This window comes from Melopsittacus undulatus, chromosome 27 (assembly GCF_012275295.1).
Source record: "Melopsittacus undulatus isolate bMelUnd1 chromosome 27, bMelUnd1.mat.Z, whole genome shotgun sequence".
Lineage (NCBI taxonomy): Eukaryota > Metazoa > Chordata > Aves > Psittaciformes > Psittaculidae > Melopsittacus > Melopsittacus undulatus.
In genome coordinates this window covers 790448-811573 of record NC_047553.1, presented here as the reverse complement: position 1 = coordinate 811573, position 21126 = coordinate 790448, and the positions used below count along the sequence as shown (strand labels likewise).

Sequence of the window (21126 nt, the reverse complement as noted above, 5' to 3'; positions counted from 1 at the left end):
TCCCTCTTCATAGGGGGTTCGGACCCCCCCAACACCCAAAAACGGGTTTTTTAACCCCAAAATTGCGGTCTGGATCCCCCAAAACACCCAAAATAGGGTTTTTTAACCCCAAAATTGGGGTCTGAACCTCCCCAAAACACCCAAAAGAGGGATTTTTAAACTCAAAATTGGGGTCTGGACCCCCCAAAATACCCAAAAAGGGTTTTTTAACCCCAAAATTGGGATCTGTACCCCCCAAAACACCCATAAAAGGGGTTTTTAATTCCAAAATTGGGGTCTGGACCCCCCAAAACACCTCAAAACTTGGGTTTTCCCCCCAAGTATTGACCCCCCCCCCAATCACAATAGACAGAACTGGGGTCAATCCATTTATTGTCATCTCCCCCCATTGCAGGAACTGGGACCTGTGGATATAAAAGAGGGGGATTAATGGGGACCCCCAATGACCCCATTCCCAATGACCCCATCCCCCAATGACCCCCCCACCCCATAACCCCTCCCATTGGGCCCCCTCAGACCCCCCCAGGGCTCAATGGTCCTGGGGGGGGCACAGGTGGCATCAGGGGGTTCAGCGCCCAGTGCTGACATCATGGGGGGCCCAAAGCAGCAACACCCCAAAACTGACCCAATTCCACCCAAATCTGACCCAATTCCACCCAAAACAACCCAAAAATGACCCAATTCCACCCAAAACACCCCAAAAATGACCCAATTCCACCCAAAACACCCCAAAAATGACTCAATTCCACCCAAAACAGCCCCAAAACTGACCCAATTCCACCCAAAAATGACCTAACTCCACCCCAAAACAGCCCAAAAATGACTCAATTCCACCCAAAAATGACCCAATTCCCCCTTAAAATGACCCAATCGCCAACTAAAAGCTCTCAAATCACCTCGTTTCCCCCCAAAACGCCCCAATTCCCCCCCAAACTGCCCCAAAACACCCCAATTACCCCAAGAACTCCCCAAAACTCCCATTATCCACCCAAAACCTCCCATTTCCCATCTAATTCACCCCAAAACACCCCAAATCCCCCCCCAAAACTACCATTTTTCATCCAAAACCACCCCAAAAACTTCCATATTCCACCTAAAGCACCCGAAAACGCCCCAAACTCCCCCCAAAACTCCCATTTTCCCCCAAAAAACTCCAATTTTCCACCCAAAACACCCCAAAAGTCCCATTTTCCACCCAAAAACTCCCATTTCCCCCCTAATTCACCCCAAAACACACTAATTGCCCCCAAAACTCCCATTTTCCACCCAAGACACCCCAAAACTCCCATTTTTCACCCAAAAACTCCCATTTCCACCCAAAACTCCCATTTTCCACCGAAAAACTCCTATTTCTCCCATAATTCACCCCAAAACACATTACCTGCCCCCAAAACTCCCATTTTCCACCCAAAAACACCCCAAAACTCCCATTTCCACCCCTAAACCCCCCAAATTCGCCCCAAAACCCTTCCCCTCCCCTCCCCTCCCCGGGGCGGGGCTGTGGGCGTGGCCAACCCGAGGGGGCGTGTCTAACCGTTGTGGGCGTGTCCTAATCCTCCTCCTCGTCCTCTCCGGCCCCGCCCCCTCCCTGCCCCTTCTTGGCGTTCTTGCGCTTGACGCGGCCGGGGCGGCCGCCGCCATAGGGGGAGCGCAGCGAGAAGTCAATGTGCTTCTGGGAGTCCAAGCGCACCACGAACGAGGGGATGTTCACCACCTGCTTACGGACACTAACGGGGGGTGACCGGTTACACCGGGAACCCCAAAAACACCGAAAACCCCGTTAAAAACGGGCCAAGAACGGCCGAGATCAACGCGGCCCCCCCCGCCCGGTGTGAGGTGAATGGAACAGGCCAAGCGGAGGGAATGGAGCACAGGGAAGTACCATTGGGTGTCAATGGGGACCCCATTACAGGCGCACCACGAACGAGGGGATGTTCACCACCTGCTTACGGACACTAACGGGGGGTGTCCGGTAACGGGGGGACACCGAAAACCCCGTTAAAAACGGGCCAAGAACGGCCGAGATCAACGCGGCCCCCCCCGCCCGGTGTGAGGTGAATGGAACCGGCCGGGCTGTGGTAAAGGAGGGCTGGGAGGTACCATTGGGTGTCAATGGGGACCCCATTGCAGGCGCACCACGAACGAGGGGATGTTCACCACCTGCTTACGGACACTAACGGGGGGTGACCGGTTACACCGGGAACCCCAAAAACACCGAAAACCCCGTTAAAAACGGGCCAAGAACGGCCGAGATCAACGCGGCCCCCCCCGCGGGTCATGAGGAGAATGGAACAGGCCGAGCTGTGGTAAAGGAGGGCTGGGAGGGACCATTGGGTGTCAATGGGGACCCCATTGCAGCGCACCACGCACGAGGGGATGTTCACCACCTGCTTACGGACACTAACGGGGGGTGTCCGGTAACGGGGGGAACACCGAAAACCCCGTTAAAAACGGGCCAAGAACGGCCGAGATCAACGCGGCCCCCCCCGCGGGTCGTGAGGGGAATGGAACAGGCCGAGCGGAGGGAATGGAGGACTGGGAGGTACCATTGGGTGTCAATGGGGACCCCATTGCAGCGCACCACGAACGAGGGGATGTTCACCACCTGCTTACGGACACTAACGGGGGGTGTCCGGTAACGGGGGAACACCGAAAACCCCGTTAAAAACGGGCCAAGAACGGCCGAGATCAACGCGGCCCCCCCCGCGGGTCGTGAGGGGAATGGAACAGGCCGAGCTGTGGTAAGGGAGGGCTGGGAGGGACCATTGGGAGCGGAGGGGGGGCTTGGGCAGCCAATGGGGGCTATGGGGGGGCTCTGGGGGGATCTATGGAGGGGTCTATGGGGGGGTCTATAGGGGGGTCTATGGGGAGCAAATGGGTACTATGGGGGGGTCTATGGGGCGATCTATAGGGAGGTATATAGGGGGGTCTATGGGGGGTCCGTGGGCACCCAATGAGTGCTATGGGGGGGGTCTATGGGGGGTGTATGGGGAGCCAATGGGTGCTATGGGGGGGTCCTCGCCATAACCATCAATGGGGATCCCCATACACCCTAAGGCTGTCCCCAATAGGGTGTCAATGGGGTTCCCATAACCCTAAAGTAGGGTCCCAACTGGGTGTCAGTGGGGGGCAACATAGGGGGCTAAGGGGAGATGTTAATGGATGTCAATGAGGGCACCCATTGGGTGCTAAGGGGGCATCCATTGGGGGTTAATGGGGTCCACATAACCCAAAAGCGGGCACCCATAGGATGCTAAGGGGATACCCATTGGGTGTCAGTGTGGCTCCCCATAACCCTTTAGGTGGCACCCACTGGGTGTTACTGGGGGCACCCATAGGATGTTAAGGGGGCACCCATTGGGTATCAATGGGGACCCCATAACCCTGAAGAGGATACCCACTGGGTGTCAATGGGGTTTCCATAACCCGTATGGGGGCACCCACTGGATGTCAATGTGGTCCCCATAATCTATATGGGGACACCCACTGGGAGTCAATGGGGGGACCCATAGGATGTTAAGGGGGCACCCATTGGGTATCAATGGTGGCACCCATAGAATGTTAATGGGGCACCCACAGGATGCTATGGGGGCACCCATTGAGTGTTACTGGGGGTACCCTTAAGATGCTAAGGGGGCACCCACTGGGTGTCAATGGGGTTCCTATAGGATGCTATGGGGGCACCCATAGGATGCTAAGGGGGTACCCATTGTGTTACTGGGGGCACCCATAGGATGCTAAGGGGGCACCCACTGGGTATCAATGGGGGCACCCATTGGGTGTTACTGGGGTCACCCATTGGGTGTTGGGGGGGGGCACCCACAGGATGCTAAGGGGGCACCCATAGGACATTAAGGGGGCACCCATAGGATGTTAAGGGGGGGGCACCCACTGGGTATCAATGGGGGCACCCATAGGATGCTATGGGGGGGGCACCCACAGGATGTTAAGGGGGCACCCATAGGATGCTATGGGGGGGCACCCATTGGGTGTTACTGGGGGCATCCATAGGATGTTAAGGGGGCACCCATTGGGTGTCAATGGGGTCCCTATAACCCATATGGGGTCACCCATTGTGTGTCAGGGGGGCACCCATAGGATGCTAAGGGGGCAACCATAGGATGCTAAGGGATCACCCATTGGGTGTTGGGGGGAGGGGCACCCACAGGATGCTAAAGGGGCACCCATAGGATGTTAAGGGGGCACCCACTGGGTGTTACTGGGGTCCCTATAACCCATATGGGGTAACCCATTGGGTGTCGGGGGGGGGGGTTACCCACCGTATGTGGCGCTGCCGGATCAGCACCCGCGCATGGTGAATGGACTTGGCCAGGCCCAGCTTGAAGACCTGAGTCTGCAGCCGACGCTCCAGGAAGTCCTCGATCTTCAGCCCCAGGATGTAATCCAGCTTCATCTTCCCCTCGTCCAGCACCCCAATGCGCACCAGGCGCCGGAGCAGAGCGTTACCTGGGTACGGGATGGGATCCAATGGGATCAGATGGGATGGGGATGGGGATGGGGATGGGGAATGGTGCCCTCGTCCAGCACCCCAATGCGCACCAGGCGACGGAGCAGAGCGTTACCTGCACAGGGAATGGGATCCAATGGGATCCAATGGGATCAGATGGGGATGGAATGGGATCCAATGGGATCCAATGGGATGGGGATGGGATGGGATGGGGATGGGATGGGATGGGATGGGGATGGGGATGGGGATGGGATGGGGATGGGATGGGGATGGGGAATGGTGCCCTCGTCCAGCACCCCAATGCGCACCAGGCGACGGAGCAGAGCGTTACCTGCACAGGGAATGGGATCCAATGGGATCCAATGGGATCAGATGGGGATGGAATGGGATCCAATGGGATCCAATGGGATGGGGATGGGGATGGGGAATGGTGCCCTCATCCAGCACCCCAATGCACACCAGGCGCCGCAGCAGAGCGTTACCTGGGTAAGGAATGGGATCCAATGGGATCAGATGGGGATGGGATGGGATGGGATGGGGATGGGATGGGGATGGGATGGGGATGGGATGGGGATGGGATGGGGATGGGATGGGGATGGGAATGGGGAATGGCGCCCTCATCCAGCACCCCAATGCGCACCAGGCGGCGGAGCAGGGCGTTACCTGGGGTAGGAATGGGAATGGGATCCAATGGGATAATGGGATGGGGATGGGATGGGATGGGGATGGGGAATGGGGAATCTTGCCCTCGTCCAGCACCCCAATGCGCACCAGGCTGCGCAGCAGGGCATTCCCTGTGTTGGGAATGGGATCCGATGGGAATGGGGATGGGGTCGGGAATGGGAATGGGGCCGGGAACAGGATCTCACCCTCGAACAGCCGCCTTGGATCCTTCTCATCCAGCGTCAGCAGCTCTCGAGCTGCCTTCCGGATCTTGGCCAGCGTGAACTTGACGCGCCAGACCTCCCGCTTGTTGCGCAGCCCATACTCACCTGGGGGGATACACGGAGACTGGGATACAGGGAATGGGATACAGGGAGACAGGGAGACAGGGATACACGGGATGGGGAACGGGGAATGGGGACAGGAAACAGGGAATGGGTAACAGAGACACCGGGAATAGGGATGGGAATGGGGAACAGGGAATGGGGAACAGGGAATGGGGAACAGGGAATGGGACATTGAGAATGGGACACCAGAATACAGGGAATGGGGACAGGGAATGGGACACAGGGGACAGGGGATGGGAAACAGAGACACCGGGAATAGGGATGGGAATGGGGAACAGGGAATGGGGAACATAGAATGGGGAACAGAGAATGGGACACAGAGACACCAGGAATAGGGATGGGGAACAGGGAATGGGGAACAAGGAATGGGGAACATGGAATAGGGAACAGGGAATGGGGAACAGGAAACAGGGAATGGGAAACAGGGGATGGTAAATGGGGAAACGGGGAATGGTGAACAGGGAAACAGGGAATGGGGAACGGGGAATGGGGAACAGGGGACGGGGATGGGACTCAAGGAATGGGGACAGGAAACAGGGAATGGGAAACAGGGAAACAGAGAATGGGGATGGGAAACAGGGAATGGAGAACAGGAAAACGGGATGGGGAATGGGGGAATGGGGAACAGGGAACGGGGAACAGGGAATGGAACACCAGGAATGGGGACAGGGAATGGGACATGAGGAATGGGATACAGGGAATGGGGATGGGAAATGCGGAATGGAGAACAGGGAACAGGGGATGGGAACAGGAAATAGGGAATGGGGACAGGAACAGGGGATGGGACACAGGGAATGGGGACGGGAATGGCAACGTGAGGGGGGATCCCAAGGGGGGTTCCCATAGGGAGGTTCCCAACGGGGGTTCCCAAGGGGGATCCCAAGGGTGTTCCCAAGGGTGTTCCCAAGGGAGGTTCCCAAGGGGGGTTCCCAGGGGGGTTCCCAGGGGGTTCCCAGGGGGTTCCCAGGGGGGTTCCCAGGGGGGTTCCCAGGGGGTTCCCAGGGGTGTCCCCAGTGGGCGGGGCCTGCTCTCCCCTCACCAATCAGCTTCAGCTCCTGATCCAATCGGGATTTCTCGAAAGGTCGCCGCGGGGTCACGTAGGTTTTCCTGCACACCCAGCTCCGGGCGACCGGCATCGTGGGGGCGGAGCCTGCAACGGGAGCATCCCATTGGCTGAGAGCAATGAGAGGGGGATCCCCATTGGCTGAGAGCTGTGAGAGGGGGATCCCCATTGGCTGAGAGCAGTGAGAGGAGGGTCCCCATTGGCTGAGAGCAATGAGAGGGGGATCCCCATTGGCTGAGAGCAATGAGAGGGGGGTCCCCATTGGCTGAGAGCTGTGAGAGGGGGATCCCCATTGGCTGAGAGCAGTGAGAGGGGAATCCCCATTGGCTGAGAGCAGTGAGAGGGGGATCCCCATTGGCTGAGAGCAGTGAGGGGGGGATCCCCATTGGCTGAGAGCAGTGAGAGGGGGCTCCCCATTGGCTGAGAGCAGTGAGAGGGGGGTCCCCATTGGCTGAGAGCTGTGAGAGGAGGGTCCCCATTGGCTGAGAGCAGTGAGAGGAGGGTCCCCATTGGCTGAGAGCAGTGAGAGGAGGGTCCCCATTGGCTGAGAGCTGTGAGAGGGGGATCCCCATTGGCTGAGAGCTGTGAGAGGGGGGTCCCCATTGGCTGAGAGCAATGAGAGGGGGGTCCCCATTGGCTGAGAGCAGTGAGAGGGGGGTCCCCATTGGCTGAGAGCAGTGAGAGGAGGGTCCCCATTGGCTGAGAGCAGTGAGAGGGGGGTCCCCATTGGCTGAGAGCAGTGAGAGGGGGATCCCCATTGGCTGAGAGCAGTGAGAGGAGGGTCCCCATTGGCTGAGAGCTGTGAGAGGAGGGTCCCCATTGGCTGAGAGCAGTGAGAGGAGGGTCCCCATTGGCTGAGAGCAGTGAGAGGAGGGTCCCCATTGGCTGAGAGCTGTGAGAGGGGGATCCCCATTGGCTGAGAGCAGTGAGAGGGGGATCCCCATTGGCTGAGAGCAGTGAGAGGAGGGTCCCCATTGGCTGAGAGCTGTGAGAGGGGGATCCCCATTGGCTGAGAGCAGTGAGAGGGGGATCCCCATTGGCTGAGAGCAGTGAGAGGGGGATCCCCATTGGCTGAGAGCTGTGAGAGGGGGATCCCCATTGGCTGAGAGCAATGAGAGGGGGATCCCCATTGGCTGAGAGCAAGGAGAGGGGGGTCCCCATTGCGTGATAACACTGAGAGGGGGGTCCCCATTGGGTGACACCATTAAGAGGGAGCCCCCCATTGGGTGATACCACTGACAGGGGGGTCCCCATTGGATGATACCATTGACAGGGAGCCCCCCATTGGGTGGTCCCATTGAGAGGGAGCTCCCCATTGGGTGACATCATTGAGAGGGGGGTCCCCATTGGGTGAGAGCAATGAGAGGGGGATCCCCATTGGATGATACCATTAAAAGGGAGCCCCCCATTGGGTGAATGCAATGAGAGGGGGACCCCATTGGGTGACACCATTAAGAGGGGGCCCCCCATTGGATGATACCATTGAGAGGGGGGTCCCCATTGGGTGACACCATTAAAAGGGAGCCCCCCATTGGCTAACCCCATTGAGGCCCCCCCCATTGGATCATACCATTAGCTAACCCCCCCCCAAACACGTGTTGAACCGTCCCGCCCCGCACTGCGCATGCTCCATGCCTCCCTCCGCCACTGAGGCCCACTCTCCGTCCCTTGCGCATGCGCAGACCGCTCCGCGCGGCCTCCCCCCCCCCCCCCTCCGCTCCGGAGGCCTCGGCCCCGGTTCCAGCCCCGGTCCCGGGATCGGTTCCGGTTCCAGCCCCGGTTCCGGTTCCGGTTTTGGTTCCGGTTCCGGTTCCGGTCGGGCCCGGCCTCACCTCAGCTCCGCTCGGCAGCAGACAGAGGCCGAGCGCTCCTCCTGCGCCGCTTATATAGCCCGGCGGGGATAGCCCCGCCCCCTCGCCGCGCTCAGCCAATGGGAGCGCACGCTGCGTGCGTGACGCACGGAGAGCACAGAGACGGGGGAGGGGCCGCGCGGGGAGGGCGCAGACGGCGCCCCCTGGTGGGGGGGTGGTCACGTGAGAACATGTATGAACATGTGTGTGCGCACGTGTTCGGGTGGGGGCCCACGTGACGCCTGCACTGTGGCGTGGGTCACGTGCATGTATGTCACCATGTGACATGTGTGTGTCCATATGTTTCCATGTATGTCCATGTAGGTCCATATGTGTCCATATGTGTCCATGCATGTCCATATGTGACCATGTATGTCTATACATATCTATATGTGTCCACATATATCTATATGTACCCATGTGTGTCCATATGTACCCATGCATATCCATATGTGTCCATGTATGTCCATGTAGGTCCATATGTGTCCGTATTTATCCATATGTGTGTATGTATGTCCATATGTATCTATATGTGTCTATGTATATCAATATGTACCATGTATGTCCATATGTATCCATATGTGTCGATACATGTCCATATGTGTCCATGTTTGCCCATGTAGCTCCATAGGTATCCATATGGGTCCATGTATATCCATATGTCCCCATGTGTGTCCATATCTATCCATGTATGTCCTTGTAGGTCCATATGTGTCTATATGTACCCATATGTGTCCATGCATGTCCATATGTGTCCATATGTTTCCATATGTGTCCATACATGTCCATATGTGACCATGTATGTTCATATGTATCTATATGTGTCCATGTGTGTCCATATCTGTCCATATATGTCCATGTGGTTCCATATGTGTCCATACGTACCCATATGTGTCCATGCATGTCCATATGTATCTACATGTGTCCATGTATATGCATATGTACCCATGTGTACCCATATGTGTTCATGTATATCCATATGTATCCATGTGTGTCCGTATATGACCATGTATGTCCATATGTATCCATATGTGTCCATGTATGTCTATATGTGTCCATATGTATGTATATGAGTCCAGGTATATCCATATGTACACATGTGTATACATATGTGTCCATGTACATCCTTGTAGGTCCATATGTGTCTATATGTATCCATGTGTCCATGTATACTCATATGTACCCATGTGTGTCCATATGTGTCCATGTATGTCCTTGTAGGTCCATATGTGTCCATGTGTACCTATATGTGTCCATGCATGTCCATATGTGACCATGTATGTCCATACGTGTCCATGCACGTCTATACATATCCAGACCAATCCATATGTGCCCATACATGTCCATACACGTCCATGTATGGTGTCCATGGGTGCCCATATGTGTCCATGGGTGCCCATATGTATCCATGTACGCTCATATATATCCATGTGTGTCTGTATGTATGCATATGTGTCCATGTATGTCCATATGGATCCATACGTGTCCATACATATCCATACATATCCATACCTATCCATACATGTCCATATGTGTTCATACATCTCCATACATGTCCTTATATGTCCATACGTGTCCATACATGTCCGTACGTGTCCATACGTGTCCATACGTGTCAACACCTGTCCATACATGTGCATACATGTCCGTACATCTCCATATATCTCCATACGTATCCATACATGTCCATACATGTCCATACGTGTCCATACGTGTCCATGCATCTCCATACATGTCCATACATATCCATATGTATCCATATGTGTCCATACATGTCCATACATCTCCATACATCTCCATACGTGTCCATACATGTCCATACGTATCCATACATCCCCACCTCTGCCCCCCCCCATCCCCTGGTACCCATCCCCGTCTCCATGGCAACCCTGCATCCCTGGCCCCGCCCCTCTCGACGGGCACCTCCCTCCACCAATCAGCGCCCGCGGAGCGGGGGGCGGGGCCGGGAGGCGGCGGCTCCATTCGGAGGTGGGGGGGGGGGGTGAGGGGGGGGGGGGGGATGTCGCGGGGGGGCCGAACCATCCCGATCCATCGCGACAGCGGCTCCAGAGCTCCCCCCCCCTCCCCGCTCCCATCCCCTCCATTGTGTGCCCCCCCCCCCGTATTCCGTTATGGAACCGGCCGCGCCCCCCCCCCCCCCTCCGTTAAACCCCATTGGGGGGGGCCGGGATGCGGCGCCCGGGCCCCCCCCCCCCCTCTCGGCCCCATGGCCTCGCTCGGGCCCCACGGAGCTTTGGGGGCTCCCCCGCCCCGAGGTGAGTCCAGACCCCCCCCCCAACCCCATTGTGTGGGTCCGACCCCCCCCATCCCCATTGTGTGGGTCCGTCCCCCCCCATCCCCATTGGTGTCCCCCCCCCAGTCCCCGTTGTATATGGGTCCGTCCCCCCCCATCCCTATTGGTGTCCCCCCCCATCCCCATTGTGTGGGTCCGTCCCCCCCCCCATCCCCATTGTGTTTGGGTCCCCCCCTTCCCCATTGTTTGTGGGTCCGTCCCCCCACCCAAATCCCCATTGTCCCCTTGGTACCCCCCCCCCCCATGCCTAATGGTCCCTCCCATCACCCCCCCCCACCCTATAACGTGTCTATTGCCCCCCCCCATAGGGAGCATCCCAATGGGGCGGGGAGGGCTGCCCCCCCCCTATGCCGTGGTCCTCATCTCCTGCTCGGGGCTCGTGGCCTTCATCCTCCTCCTCCTCACCTGCCTCTGCTGCAAGAGGGGGGACGTGGGCTTCAAGGTAAGGGGGGGATGTGGGGCACCCCTATAGCATCCATAACCCCCATAGCATCCATACCCTCACACCCTATAGCATCCATACCCCCACACCCTATAGTATCCATACACCCCCACCCTATAGTATCCGTACCCCCCCACCCTATAGCATCCATACCCCCACACCCTATAGCATCCATACCCCCTCACCCTATAGCATCCATACCCCCTCACCCTATAGCATCCATACCCCCCACCTTATAGCATCCATACCCCCACCCTATAGCATCCATACCCTCACACCCTATAGCATCCATACCCCCCACCTTATAGTATCCATACCCTCACACCCTATAGCATCCATAACCCCCCATAGCATCCATACCCCCCCCCACCCTATAGCATCCTTACCCCCAAAACTATAGCATCCATACCCCCCACCCTATAGCATCCATAACCCCCAACCCTATAGTATCCATACACCCCCCACACTATAGCATCCATACCCCCCACCCTATAGCATCCATACCCCCTCACCCTATAGCATCCATACCCCTCACCCTATAGCATCCATACCCCCCACCCTATAGCATCCATACCCCCACACCCTATAGCATCCATACCCCCTCACCCTATAGCATCCATACCCCCCACCTTATAGCATCCATACCCCCACCCTATAGCATCCATACCCTCACACCCTATAGCATCCATACCCCCCACCTTATAGTATCCATACCCTCACACCCTATAGCATCCATACCCCCCCATAGCATCCATACCCCCCCACCCTATAGCATCCTTACCCCCAAAACTATAGCATCCATACCCCCCACCCTATAGCATCCATACCCCCCAACCCTATAGTATCCATACACCCCCCACACTATAGCATCCATACCCCCTCACCCTATAGCATCCATACCCCCCACCCTATAGCATCCATACCCCTCACCCTATAGCATCCATACCCCCCACCCTATAGCATCCATACCCCCACACCCTATAGCATCCATACCCCCTCACCCTATAGCATCCATACCCCTCACCCTATAGCATCCATACCCCCCACCCTATAGCATCCATACCCCCACACCCTATAGCATCCATACCCACTCACCCTATAGCATCCATACCCCCCACCTTATAGCATCCATACCCCCACCCTATAGCATCCATACCCTCACACCCTATAGCATCCATACCCCCCACCTTATAGTATCCATACCCTCACACCCTATAGCATCCATACCCCCCATAGCATCCATACCCCCCCACCCTATAGCATCCTTACCCCCAAAACTATAGCATCCATACCCCCCACCCTATAGCATCCATACCCCCCAACCCTATAGTATCCATACACCCCCCACACTATAGCATCCATACCCCCTCACCCTATAGCATCCATACCCCCCACCCTATAGCATCCATACCCCCCATAGCATCCATACCCCCCACCCTATAGCATCCATAACCCCCACCCTATAGCATCCATAACCCCCACCCTATAGCATCCATACCCCCCCCTATAGCATCCATACCCCCCACCCTATAGCATCCATACCTACCCTATAGCATCCATACCCCCCATAGCATCCATACCCCTTCACCCTATAGCATCCATACCCCCCACCTTATAGCACCCATACCCCCACACCCTATAGCATCCATACCCCCCACCCTATAGCATCCATACCCCCCACCCTATAGCATCCATACCCCCACCCTATAGCATCCATACCCCCACCCTATAGCATCTATACCCCACGCTATAGCATCCATACCCCCCCACCTATAGCATCCATACCCCCTCACCCTATAGCATCCATACCCCCCTATAGCATCCGTACCCCCACCCTATAGCATCCATACCCCCCACCCTATAGCATCCATACCCCCCTATAGCATCCGTACCCCCACCCTATAGCATCCATACCCCCCACCCTATAGCATCCATACCCCCCTCACCCTATAGCATCTATGGGTCCCCCTATAGGAGTTTGAGAACCCCGAAGGGGAGGAGGACTCCGGTGACTTCACCCCCCCCGCGGAGGAGACGTCGTCGTCCCCATCCCTGCCCGATGTCTATGTCCTGCCATTGGGAGAAGTGGGGGGGGCCGTTCCCAGCGCACCCCCCCCGGCCCCTGGTATGGGGGCACCCTATGGGGTGGGGGGGGGTCTAGGGCATCCTATGGGTGCTATAGGGGGGGTTGTATAGGTGCTAAGGAGCATCCTATGGGTACCAATGGGGTTTAAGGGGGGGGTCTGGGGCAGTCAATGGGTGCTATGGGGTGTTGTTAAGGGGGTCCTTGGGCACCCATTGGGTGCTATGGGGGGGTTAAGGGGGTTCTAGGGCACCCAATGGTTTGGGGGGGCACCTATAGGTGCTAAAGAGCATCCTATGGGTACCAATGGGGTCTATGGGGGTCCTTGGGCACCCAATGGTTGCTATAGTAGAGGAATCTATAGGTGCTAAAGAGCATCCTATGGGTACCAATGGGGTTTAAGGGGGGGGTCTGGGGCAGTCAATGGGTGCTATGGGGGGGGTTAAGGGGGTTCTAGGGCACCCAATGGTTTGGGGGGGGGCACCTATAGGTGCTAAGGAGCATCCTATGGGTACCAATGGGGTCTAAGGGGGGGGTCCTTGGGCACCCAGTGCGTGCTATGGGGGGGTCTATGGGGGGTCCTTGGGCACCAATGGGTGCTATGGAGAGGAATCTATAGGTGCTAAAGAGCATCCTATGGGTACCAATGGGGTTTAAGGGGGGGTCTGGGGCACTCAATGGGTGCTATGGGGTGGGGGGGGGTCTAGGGCATCCTATGGGTGCTATAAGGGGGGGATCTATAGGTGCTAAGGAGCATCCTATGGGCACCAATGGGCTTTAAAGGGGGGGTCTGGGGCACTCAATGGGTGCTATGGGGTGGGGGGGGTGTAGGGCATCCTATGGGTGCTATGGGGGGGGGATCTATAGGTGCTAAGGAGCCTCCCATGGGTACCAATGGGGTTTAAGGGGGGGGTCTGGGGCAGTCAATGGGTGCTATGGGGGGGTGTTAAGGGGGTTCTAGGGCACCCAATGGTTTTGGGGGCACCTATAGGTGCTAAGGAGCATCCTATGGGTACCAATGGGGTCTAACGGGGTTCTAGGGCACCCAATGGGTGCTATGGAGAGGAATCTATAGGTGCTAATGAGCATCCTATGGGTACCAATGGGGTCTAAGTGGGGGGTCCTTGATCACCCAATGGGTACTATGGGGGGGGTCAATGGGGGGGGGTCCTTGTGCACCCAATGGGTGCTATGGGGGGGGTCTATGGGGGTCCTTGTGCACCCAATGGGTGCTATGGGGGGTCTATGGGGGGGTCTATAGGGGGTCAATGGGGTGTCTATGGGGGTCCTTGGTCACCCCATGCCCCCCCCATTCCAGACCCCTCCAACCGCCCTGGCCTGAGCCGGCAGCGCCTCAGTTACCTGCAGGAGATTGGAACCGGCTGGTTCGGGAAGGTGGGGGGGGCATGGGGGCAATGGGGTAGTGGGGGTAATGGGGGTAATGGGGTAATGGGGGCAATGGGGGTAATGGGGGTAATGGGGTAATGGGGGTAATGGGGGCAATGGGGGTAATGGGGGTAGTGGGGGTAATGGGGTAATGGGGGCAATGGGGGTAATGGGGGTAGTGGGGGTAATGGGGGTAATGGGGTAATGGGGGCAATGGGGGTAATGGGGGTAATGGGGTAATGGGGGTAATGGGGTAATGGGGTAATGGGGGTAATGGGGGTAGTGGGGGTAATGGGGGTAATGGGGGTAATGGGGTAATGGGGGTAATGGGGTAATGGGGGTAATGGGGGTAATGGGGGTAATGGGGGTAATGGGGTAATGGGGGTAATGGGGTAATGGGTAATGGGGGTAATGGGGGTAGTGGGGGTAATGGGGGTAATGGGGGTAATGGGGTAATGGGGGTAATGGGGTAATGGGGGTAGTGGGGGTAATGGGGGTAATGGGGTAATGGGGGTAATGGGGGTAATGGGGGTAATGGGGTAATGGGGGCAATGGGGGAATGGGGGTAATGGGGGTAATGGGGCAATGGGGGTAATGGGGTAATGGGGTAATGGGGTAATGGGGGTAATGGGGGTAATGGGGTAATGGGGTAATGGGGGTAATGGGGTAATGGGGGTAATGGGGGTAGTGGGGGTAGTGGGGGTAATGGGGGTAATGGGGTAATGGGGGTAATGGGGGTAATGGGGGTAATGGGGTAATGGGGGTAATGGGGGAATGGGGGTAATGGGGGTAATGGGGCAATGGGGGTAATGGGGTAATGGGGTAATGGGTGTAATGGGGTAATGGGGGTAATGGGGTAATGGGGGTAATGGGGGTAATGGGGTAATGGGGTAATGGGGGTAAATGGGGTAATGGGGGTAATGGGGGTAATGGGGTTATGGGGTAATGGGGGTAAATGGGGTAATGGGGGTAATGGGGGTAGTGGGGGTAATGGGGGTTATGGGGGTAATGGGGTAATGGGGTAATGGGGGTAATGGGGTAATGGGGGTAATGGGGGTAGTGGGGGTAGTGGGGGTAATGGGGGAATGGGGGTAATGGGGGTAATGGGGCAATGGGGGTAATGGGGTAATGGGGTAATGGGTGTAATGGGGTAATGGGGGTAATGGGGTAATGGGGTAATGGGGGTAATGGGGGTAATGGGGTAATGGGGGTAATGGGGCAATGGGGGTAATGGGGTAATGGGGTAATGGGGTAATGGGGGTAATGGGGGTAATGGGGACAATGGGGGCAATGGGGGTAATGGGGGGCATGGGGGTTGGGGGGTAATAGGGGATGGGGGGGATTGGGTTTTGGGGCTATTTAAGCTGGTTTTGGGTTTGGTTTTGGGTATTTAAGGTGGTTTTGGTTGGTTTTGTGGTATTTAAGCTGTTTTCGGTGTGTTTTAGCTGTTTTCAGGGTGTTTTGGAGATATTTAAGCTGGTTTTGGGGTGTTTGGGGTATTGAAGGTCGTTTTGGGGGTATTTAATTTGGTTTTGTGGTATTTAAGCTGTTTTCAAGGTGTTTGGGGGTATTTAAGCTGGTTCTGGCGAATTTTGGGGGTATTTACGTTGTTATAGAGCTGTTTGGGGGGTATTTAAGCTGCTTTCGGTGTATTTGGGGGCTGTTTTGGGGTGTTTAAGCTGTTTTTGAGGTGTTTTAGTTGGTTTCGAGATGTTTTGTGGCTGGTTTGAGGTTATTAAAGCTCTTTTGGGGGTGTTTTGGGGTATTTAATCTGTTTTCGGGATGTTTGGGGGGTGGTTTGTGAGTATTTAAGCTGTTTTGGGGGTATTTAAGCTGCTTTCGGCTGTTTTGGGGCTGTTTTGGGGTATTTAAGGTGTTTTAGGGCTGTTTTTGGGGTATTTAACCTGTTTTAGAGCTGTTCTGAGGTATTTAAGCTGCTTTTGGGGCTGTTTTGGAGCTGGTTTTGGGGTATTTAAGGTGTTTTGGGGCTGTATTGGGGCTGTTTTGGGGTATTTAAGCTGCTTTGGGCTGTTTTGGGGGTATTTAAGGTGTTTTAGGGCTGTTTTGGGGTATTTCAGGTGTTTAGGGGCTGTTTTGGGGTATTTAAGCTCTTTTGGGGCTGTTTTTGGGGGTATTTAAGCTGTTTTCGGGCTGTTTTAGAGCTGTTTTGGGGGTATTTAATGTGTTTTAGCACTTTTTGGGGGGTATTTAAGCTGTTTTTTGGGCTGGTTTTGGGTAGTTAAGCTGTTTTGGGGCTGTTTTGGGTATTTCAGGTGTTTTAGAGCTGGTTTGGGGTATCTAAGGTGTTTTAGAGCTGTTTTTGTATATTTAAGGTCTTTTTGGGCTGTTTTGGGGTATTTTAAGCTGGTTTTGGTCTGTTCTGGTTTATTTAACGTGTTTTTGGCTGTTCTGGGCTCCTGCCCCCCCCCCCCAGGTGATCCTTGGGGAGCTCCGGGGGGATCCCGGCCCCGCCCCCGTGGTGGTGCAGGAGCTGCGGGCGGGGGCCGGGGCGGTGGAACAGCGGCGGTTCCTGAGCGAGGCTGAACCATACCGGTAACGGGGGGGGGGGGGTCCATTGATCCATGGGGGGGGTTGGTGTCAATGGGGGCGGTTGGTGTCAATGGGGGGTTGGTGTCAATGGGGGGTTGGTGTCAATGGGGGGTTGGTGTCAATGGGGGGGTTGGTGTCAATGGGGGGTTGGTGTCAATGGGGGGGTTGGTGTCAATGGGGGGGTTGGTGTCAATGGGGGGTTGGTGTCAATGGGGGGTTGGTGTCAATGGGGGGGTTGGTGTCAATGGGGGGGTCTCGGGGTCCATGGGGGTGTCTGGGGGTCCATGGGGGGGTGCGGGGATGATGGGATCCCCCCTCCCGTTGTGTTCAATAGGAGGCTCCAGCACCCACATGTGCTGCAGTGCCTGGGGCTGTGCGGGGACAGCGCCCCCCTGCTGCTGGTGATGGAGTTCTGCCAGCTCGTGAGTGACACATTGACAACCATTGAACACCATTGAGCCCATTGAAAACCATTGAGACCATTGAGCCCATTGAGACCATTGAGAACCATTGAGAACCATTGAGATCCATTGAGACCCATTGAACACCATTGAACCCATTGAGTCCCATTGAACCCCACTGAGCCCCCTTGAACCCCACTGAGTCGCATTGAACCCCATTGAGACCCCTTGAACACCATTGAGACCCATTGAGGCCCATTGAACCCCATTGAGTCCCATTGAGACCCATTGACACCATTGAGCCCAACTGACCAACACAGCCCCACTGAACCCCATTAAGACCCACTGAACCCCATTGAGCCCCATTGAACCCCATTGACCAACATTGAGCCCCACTGACCCCCGCTGAACTCCCGTGACCCCCATGGGCCAACATGGAGCCCATTGAACCCCATTGACCCTCATTGACACCCATTGATCACCATGGAACACCATTGACCTCCATTGATCCCCATTGATCCCACTGAACCCCATTAACCCTCGTTGACACCCATTGACCCTCATTGATCCCATTGAACCCCATTGACCTCCATTGACACCCATTGATCGCCATTGACCTCCATTGAATCCCATTGAACCCCATTGACCCCCATTGACCAACATTGAGTCCCATTGATCCCCATTGACCCCATTGACCCCATTAATCCCCCCATTGCCTCCATAGGGTGACCTCAAGCGGTACCTGCGGGCGCAGCGTGGATCGGGGCTGGGGGGGACGGGGACATCCCCATTGAGTCCCATTGAACCCATTGATCCCCATTGAACCCCATTGATCCCCATTGAACCCCATTGACCCCACTGACCCCATTAACCCCCCATTGCCCCCATAGGGTGACCTCAAGCGGTACCTACGGGCCCAGCGGGGCTCCGGGCTGGGGGGGGACGGGGACGCCCCCATTGAGTCCCATTGAGACCCATTGAACCCATTGAGCTCCATTGAGACCTATTGAACCCCCTGAGATCCATTGAGACCAATTGAGTCCCATTGATCCCCATTAAACCCCACTGACCCCCATTACCCCCCCCATTGCCTCCATAGGGTGACCTCAAGCGGTACCTGCGGGCGCAGCGGGGGTCGGGGCTGGGGGGAACGGGGACACCCCCATTGAGTCCCATTGAGACCCATTGAATCCCATTGATCCCCATTGACCCCACTGAACCCCATTAACGGCCCCATTGCCTCCATAGGGTGACCTCAAGCGGTACCTGCGGGCCCAGCGGGGGTCGGGGATGGGGGGGACGGGGACCCCCCCATTGAGTCCCATTGAGACCCATTGAACCCATTGATCCTCATTGATCCCCATTGACCCCACTGATCCCCATTGATCCCCATTGACCCCACTGACCCCATTAACCCCCCATTGCCCCCATAGGGTGACCTCAAGCGGTACCTGCGGGCCCAGCGGGGGTCCGGGGTGGGGGGGACGGGGACCCCCCCATTGAGTCCCATTGAGACCGATTGAACCCATTGATCCTCATTGATCCCCATTGACCCCACTGATCCCCATTGATCCCCATTGACCCCACTGACCCCATTAACCCCCCATTGCCCCCATAGGGTGACCTCAAGCGGTACCTGCGGGCCCAGCGGGGGTCGGGGCTGGGGGGGACGGGGACGCCCCCATTGCCCCCCCGGGATGTGGCCACACTGCAGCGGATGGCGCTGGAGCTGACCCGGGGGCTGCGGCACCTGCACCGCAACGGCTTCGTGCACCGGTAACCCCCCCAGCACAGTGATGGACCCGTCCAGTGATGGACCCACCCCCCCAATGATGGACCCGTTCAATGATGGGAACCCCCTCCCCTAAAATTGGACCCTTCCAATGATGGGAACCCCCTCCCCATAATGGACCCTTCCAATGATGGGAACCCCCTCCCCATAATGGACCCTTCCAATGATGGGACGCCCCCCCCCCCCCAAAATGGACCCTTCCAATGATGGGAACCCCCTCCCCATAATGATGGACCCGTCCAATGATGGGAACCCCCCCCCATAATGGACCCGTCCAATGATGGGAACCCCCCCCCCCCCCTAATGGACCCTTCCAATGATGGGAACTCCCCCTATAATGGACCCTTCCAATGATGGGAACCCCCCCCCCCCAATGATGGACCCGTCCAATGATGGGAACCCCCCCAATGATGGACCTTCCAATGATGGGACCCCCCCATTTTGGGGTCCCCCCCATTGCCCCTACAGGGACTTGGCCCTTCGCAATGTGCTGCTGACCTCGGAGCTGACTGTGAGGCTGGGGGACTATGGACTAGCCCAGAGCAACTATAGGGTGAGGGGGGGATGGGATGGGATGGGATGGGATGGGATGGGATGGGGATGGGATGGGGATGGGGATGGGATGGGATGGGATGGGATGGGATGGGGATGGGATGGGATGGGAATGGGATGGGATGGGATGGGAATGGGATGGGATGGGATGGGGATGGGATGGGATGGGGATGGGATGGGATGGGATGGGATGGGATGGGATGGGGATGGGATGGGATGGGATGGGGATGGGATGGGATGGGATGGGATGGGGATGGGATGGGATGGGATGGGGATGGGATGGGATGGGATGGGATGGGGATGGGATGGGATGGGATGGGATGGGGATGGGATGGGATGGGATGGGATGGGGATGGGATGGGGATGGGATGGGATGGGATGGGGATGGGATGGGGATGGGATGGGATGGGATGGGATGGGGATGGGATGGGGATGGGATGGGATGGGATGGGGATGGGGATGGGATGGGATGGGGATGGGGTCACATGGGTACCAGGTGGATCCAATGGGTGCCCCCCACCCCATAGGAGGACTATTACGTGACCCCCTCTGGGCTGTGGGTGCCCCTGCGCTGGGTGGCCCCAGAGCTGCTGGGGGAGACCCACGGGACCCTGGTGATGGGGGAGCAGAGCAAGGAGAGCAACGTGTGGTGAGTGGGGGCAATGGGGGCAATGGGGGTATGGGGGGAATGGGGCTCAATGTGATCAATGCGGCTCAATGGGGCTCACTGGGGTCAATGGGGATCAATGGGCTCAATGGGGCTCAATGTGTTCAATGGGGCTCAATGGGGCTCACTGGGGTCAATGGGGCTCAATGGGGCTCAATGGGTCCAATGGGCCTCAATGGGCTCACTGGGGTCAATGGGGTTCAATGGGGCTCAGTGTTGCTCAATGGGGCTCAATGGGGTCAATGGAGTTAATGGGGCTCACTGGGCTCAATGGGGCTCAATGGGTCCAATGGGCCTCAATGGGCTCACTGGGGTCAGTGGAGCTCAGTGTTGCTCAATGGGGCTCAATGGGATCAATGGAGTTAATGGGGCTCACTGGGCTCAATGGGGCTCAATGGGTCCAATGGGCCTCAATGGGCTCACTGGGGTCAGTGGGGTTCAATGGAGCTCAGTGTTGCTCAAAGGGGCTCAATGGGTCCAATGGGGCTCAATGGGCTCAATGGGGCTCAATGGGTTCAATGGCGCACAATGGGGCTCAATGGGCTCAA

General features: G+C 56.8%; 1 protein-coding gene and 1 non-coding gene across 4 annotated transcripts; both read right to left on the bottom strand.

The window, feature by feature from the left end:
- Positions 1–355: 355 nt before the first annotated feature.
- On the bottom strand, positions 356–8449 carry RPS9 (ribosomal protein S9). 3 transcript variants are annotated; one of them, XM_034072400.1, is made up of 6 exons: positions 8374–8449; positions 6518–6628; positions 5338–5460; positions 4281–4467; positions 1535–1727; positions 356–404 (listed from the first exon to the last, which is right to left on the bottom strand). In XM_034072400.1, exons 2-5 carry the CDS (start codon positions 6612–6614, stop codon positions 1550–1552), a joined length of 585 nt encoding a protein of 194 aa, XP_033928291.1. In that variant the 5' UTR covers positions 6615–6628; positions 8374–8449; the 3' UTR covers positions 356–404; positions 1535–1549. The 3 variants fall into 3 exon arrangements, with proteins under 3 accessions (XP_033928291.1, XP_033928289.1, XP_033928290.1); XM_034072398.1 differs by lacking the exons at positions 356–404; positions 1535–1727 and adding exons at positions 2133–2222; positions 2441–2618; XM_034072399.1 differs by lacking the exons at positions 356–404; positions 1535–1727 and adding an exon at positions 2366–2618.
- LOC117437793 (small nucleolar RNA SNORD88) lies at positions 506–599 on the bottom strand. Its single transcript, XR_004550504.1, has one exon. It is a non-coding gene; the product is annotated as a small nucleolar RNA SNORD88 (small nucleolar RNA).
- Positions 8450–21126: the final 12677 nt, after the last annotated feature.

What these genes read in the sequence shown, in the direction of transcription:
- RPS9 (XM_034072398.1), bottom strand. Translation starts at nt 6,614, where the DNA reads ATGCCGGTCGCCCGGAGCTGGGTGTGCAGGAAAACCTACGTGACCCCG. An exon ending in TCCAAGGCGGCTGTTCGAGG is followed by an intron (nt 4,468 to 5,337) that starts GTGAGATCCTGT and finishes TCCCGTACCCAG; the next exon opens with GTAACGCTCTGCTCCGGCGC. An exon ending in ATCCGGCAGCGCCACATACG is followed by an intron (nt 2,619 to 4,280) that starts GTGGGTAACCCC and finishes ACCCCCCGTTAG; the next exon opens with TGTCCGTAAGCAGGTGGTGA.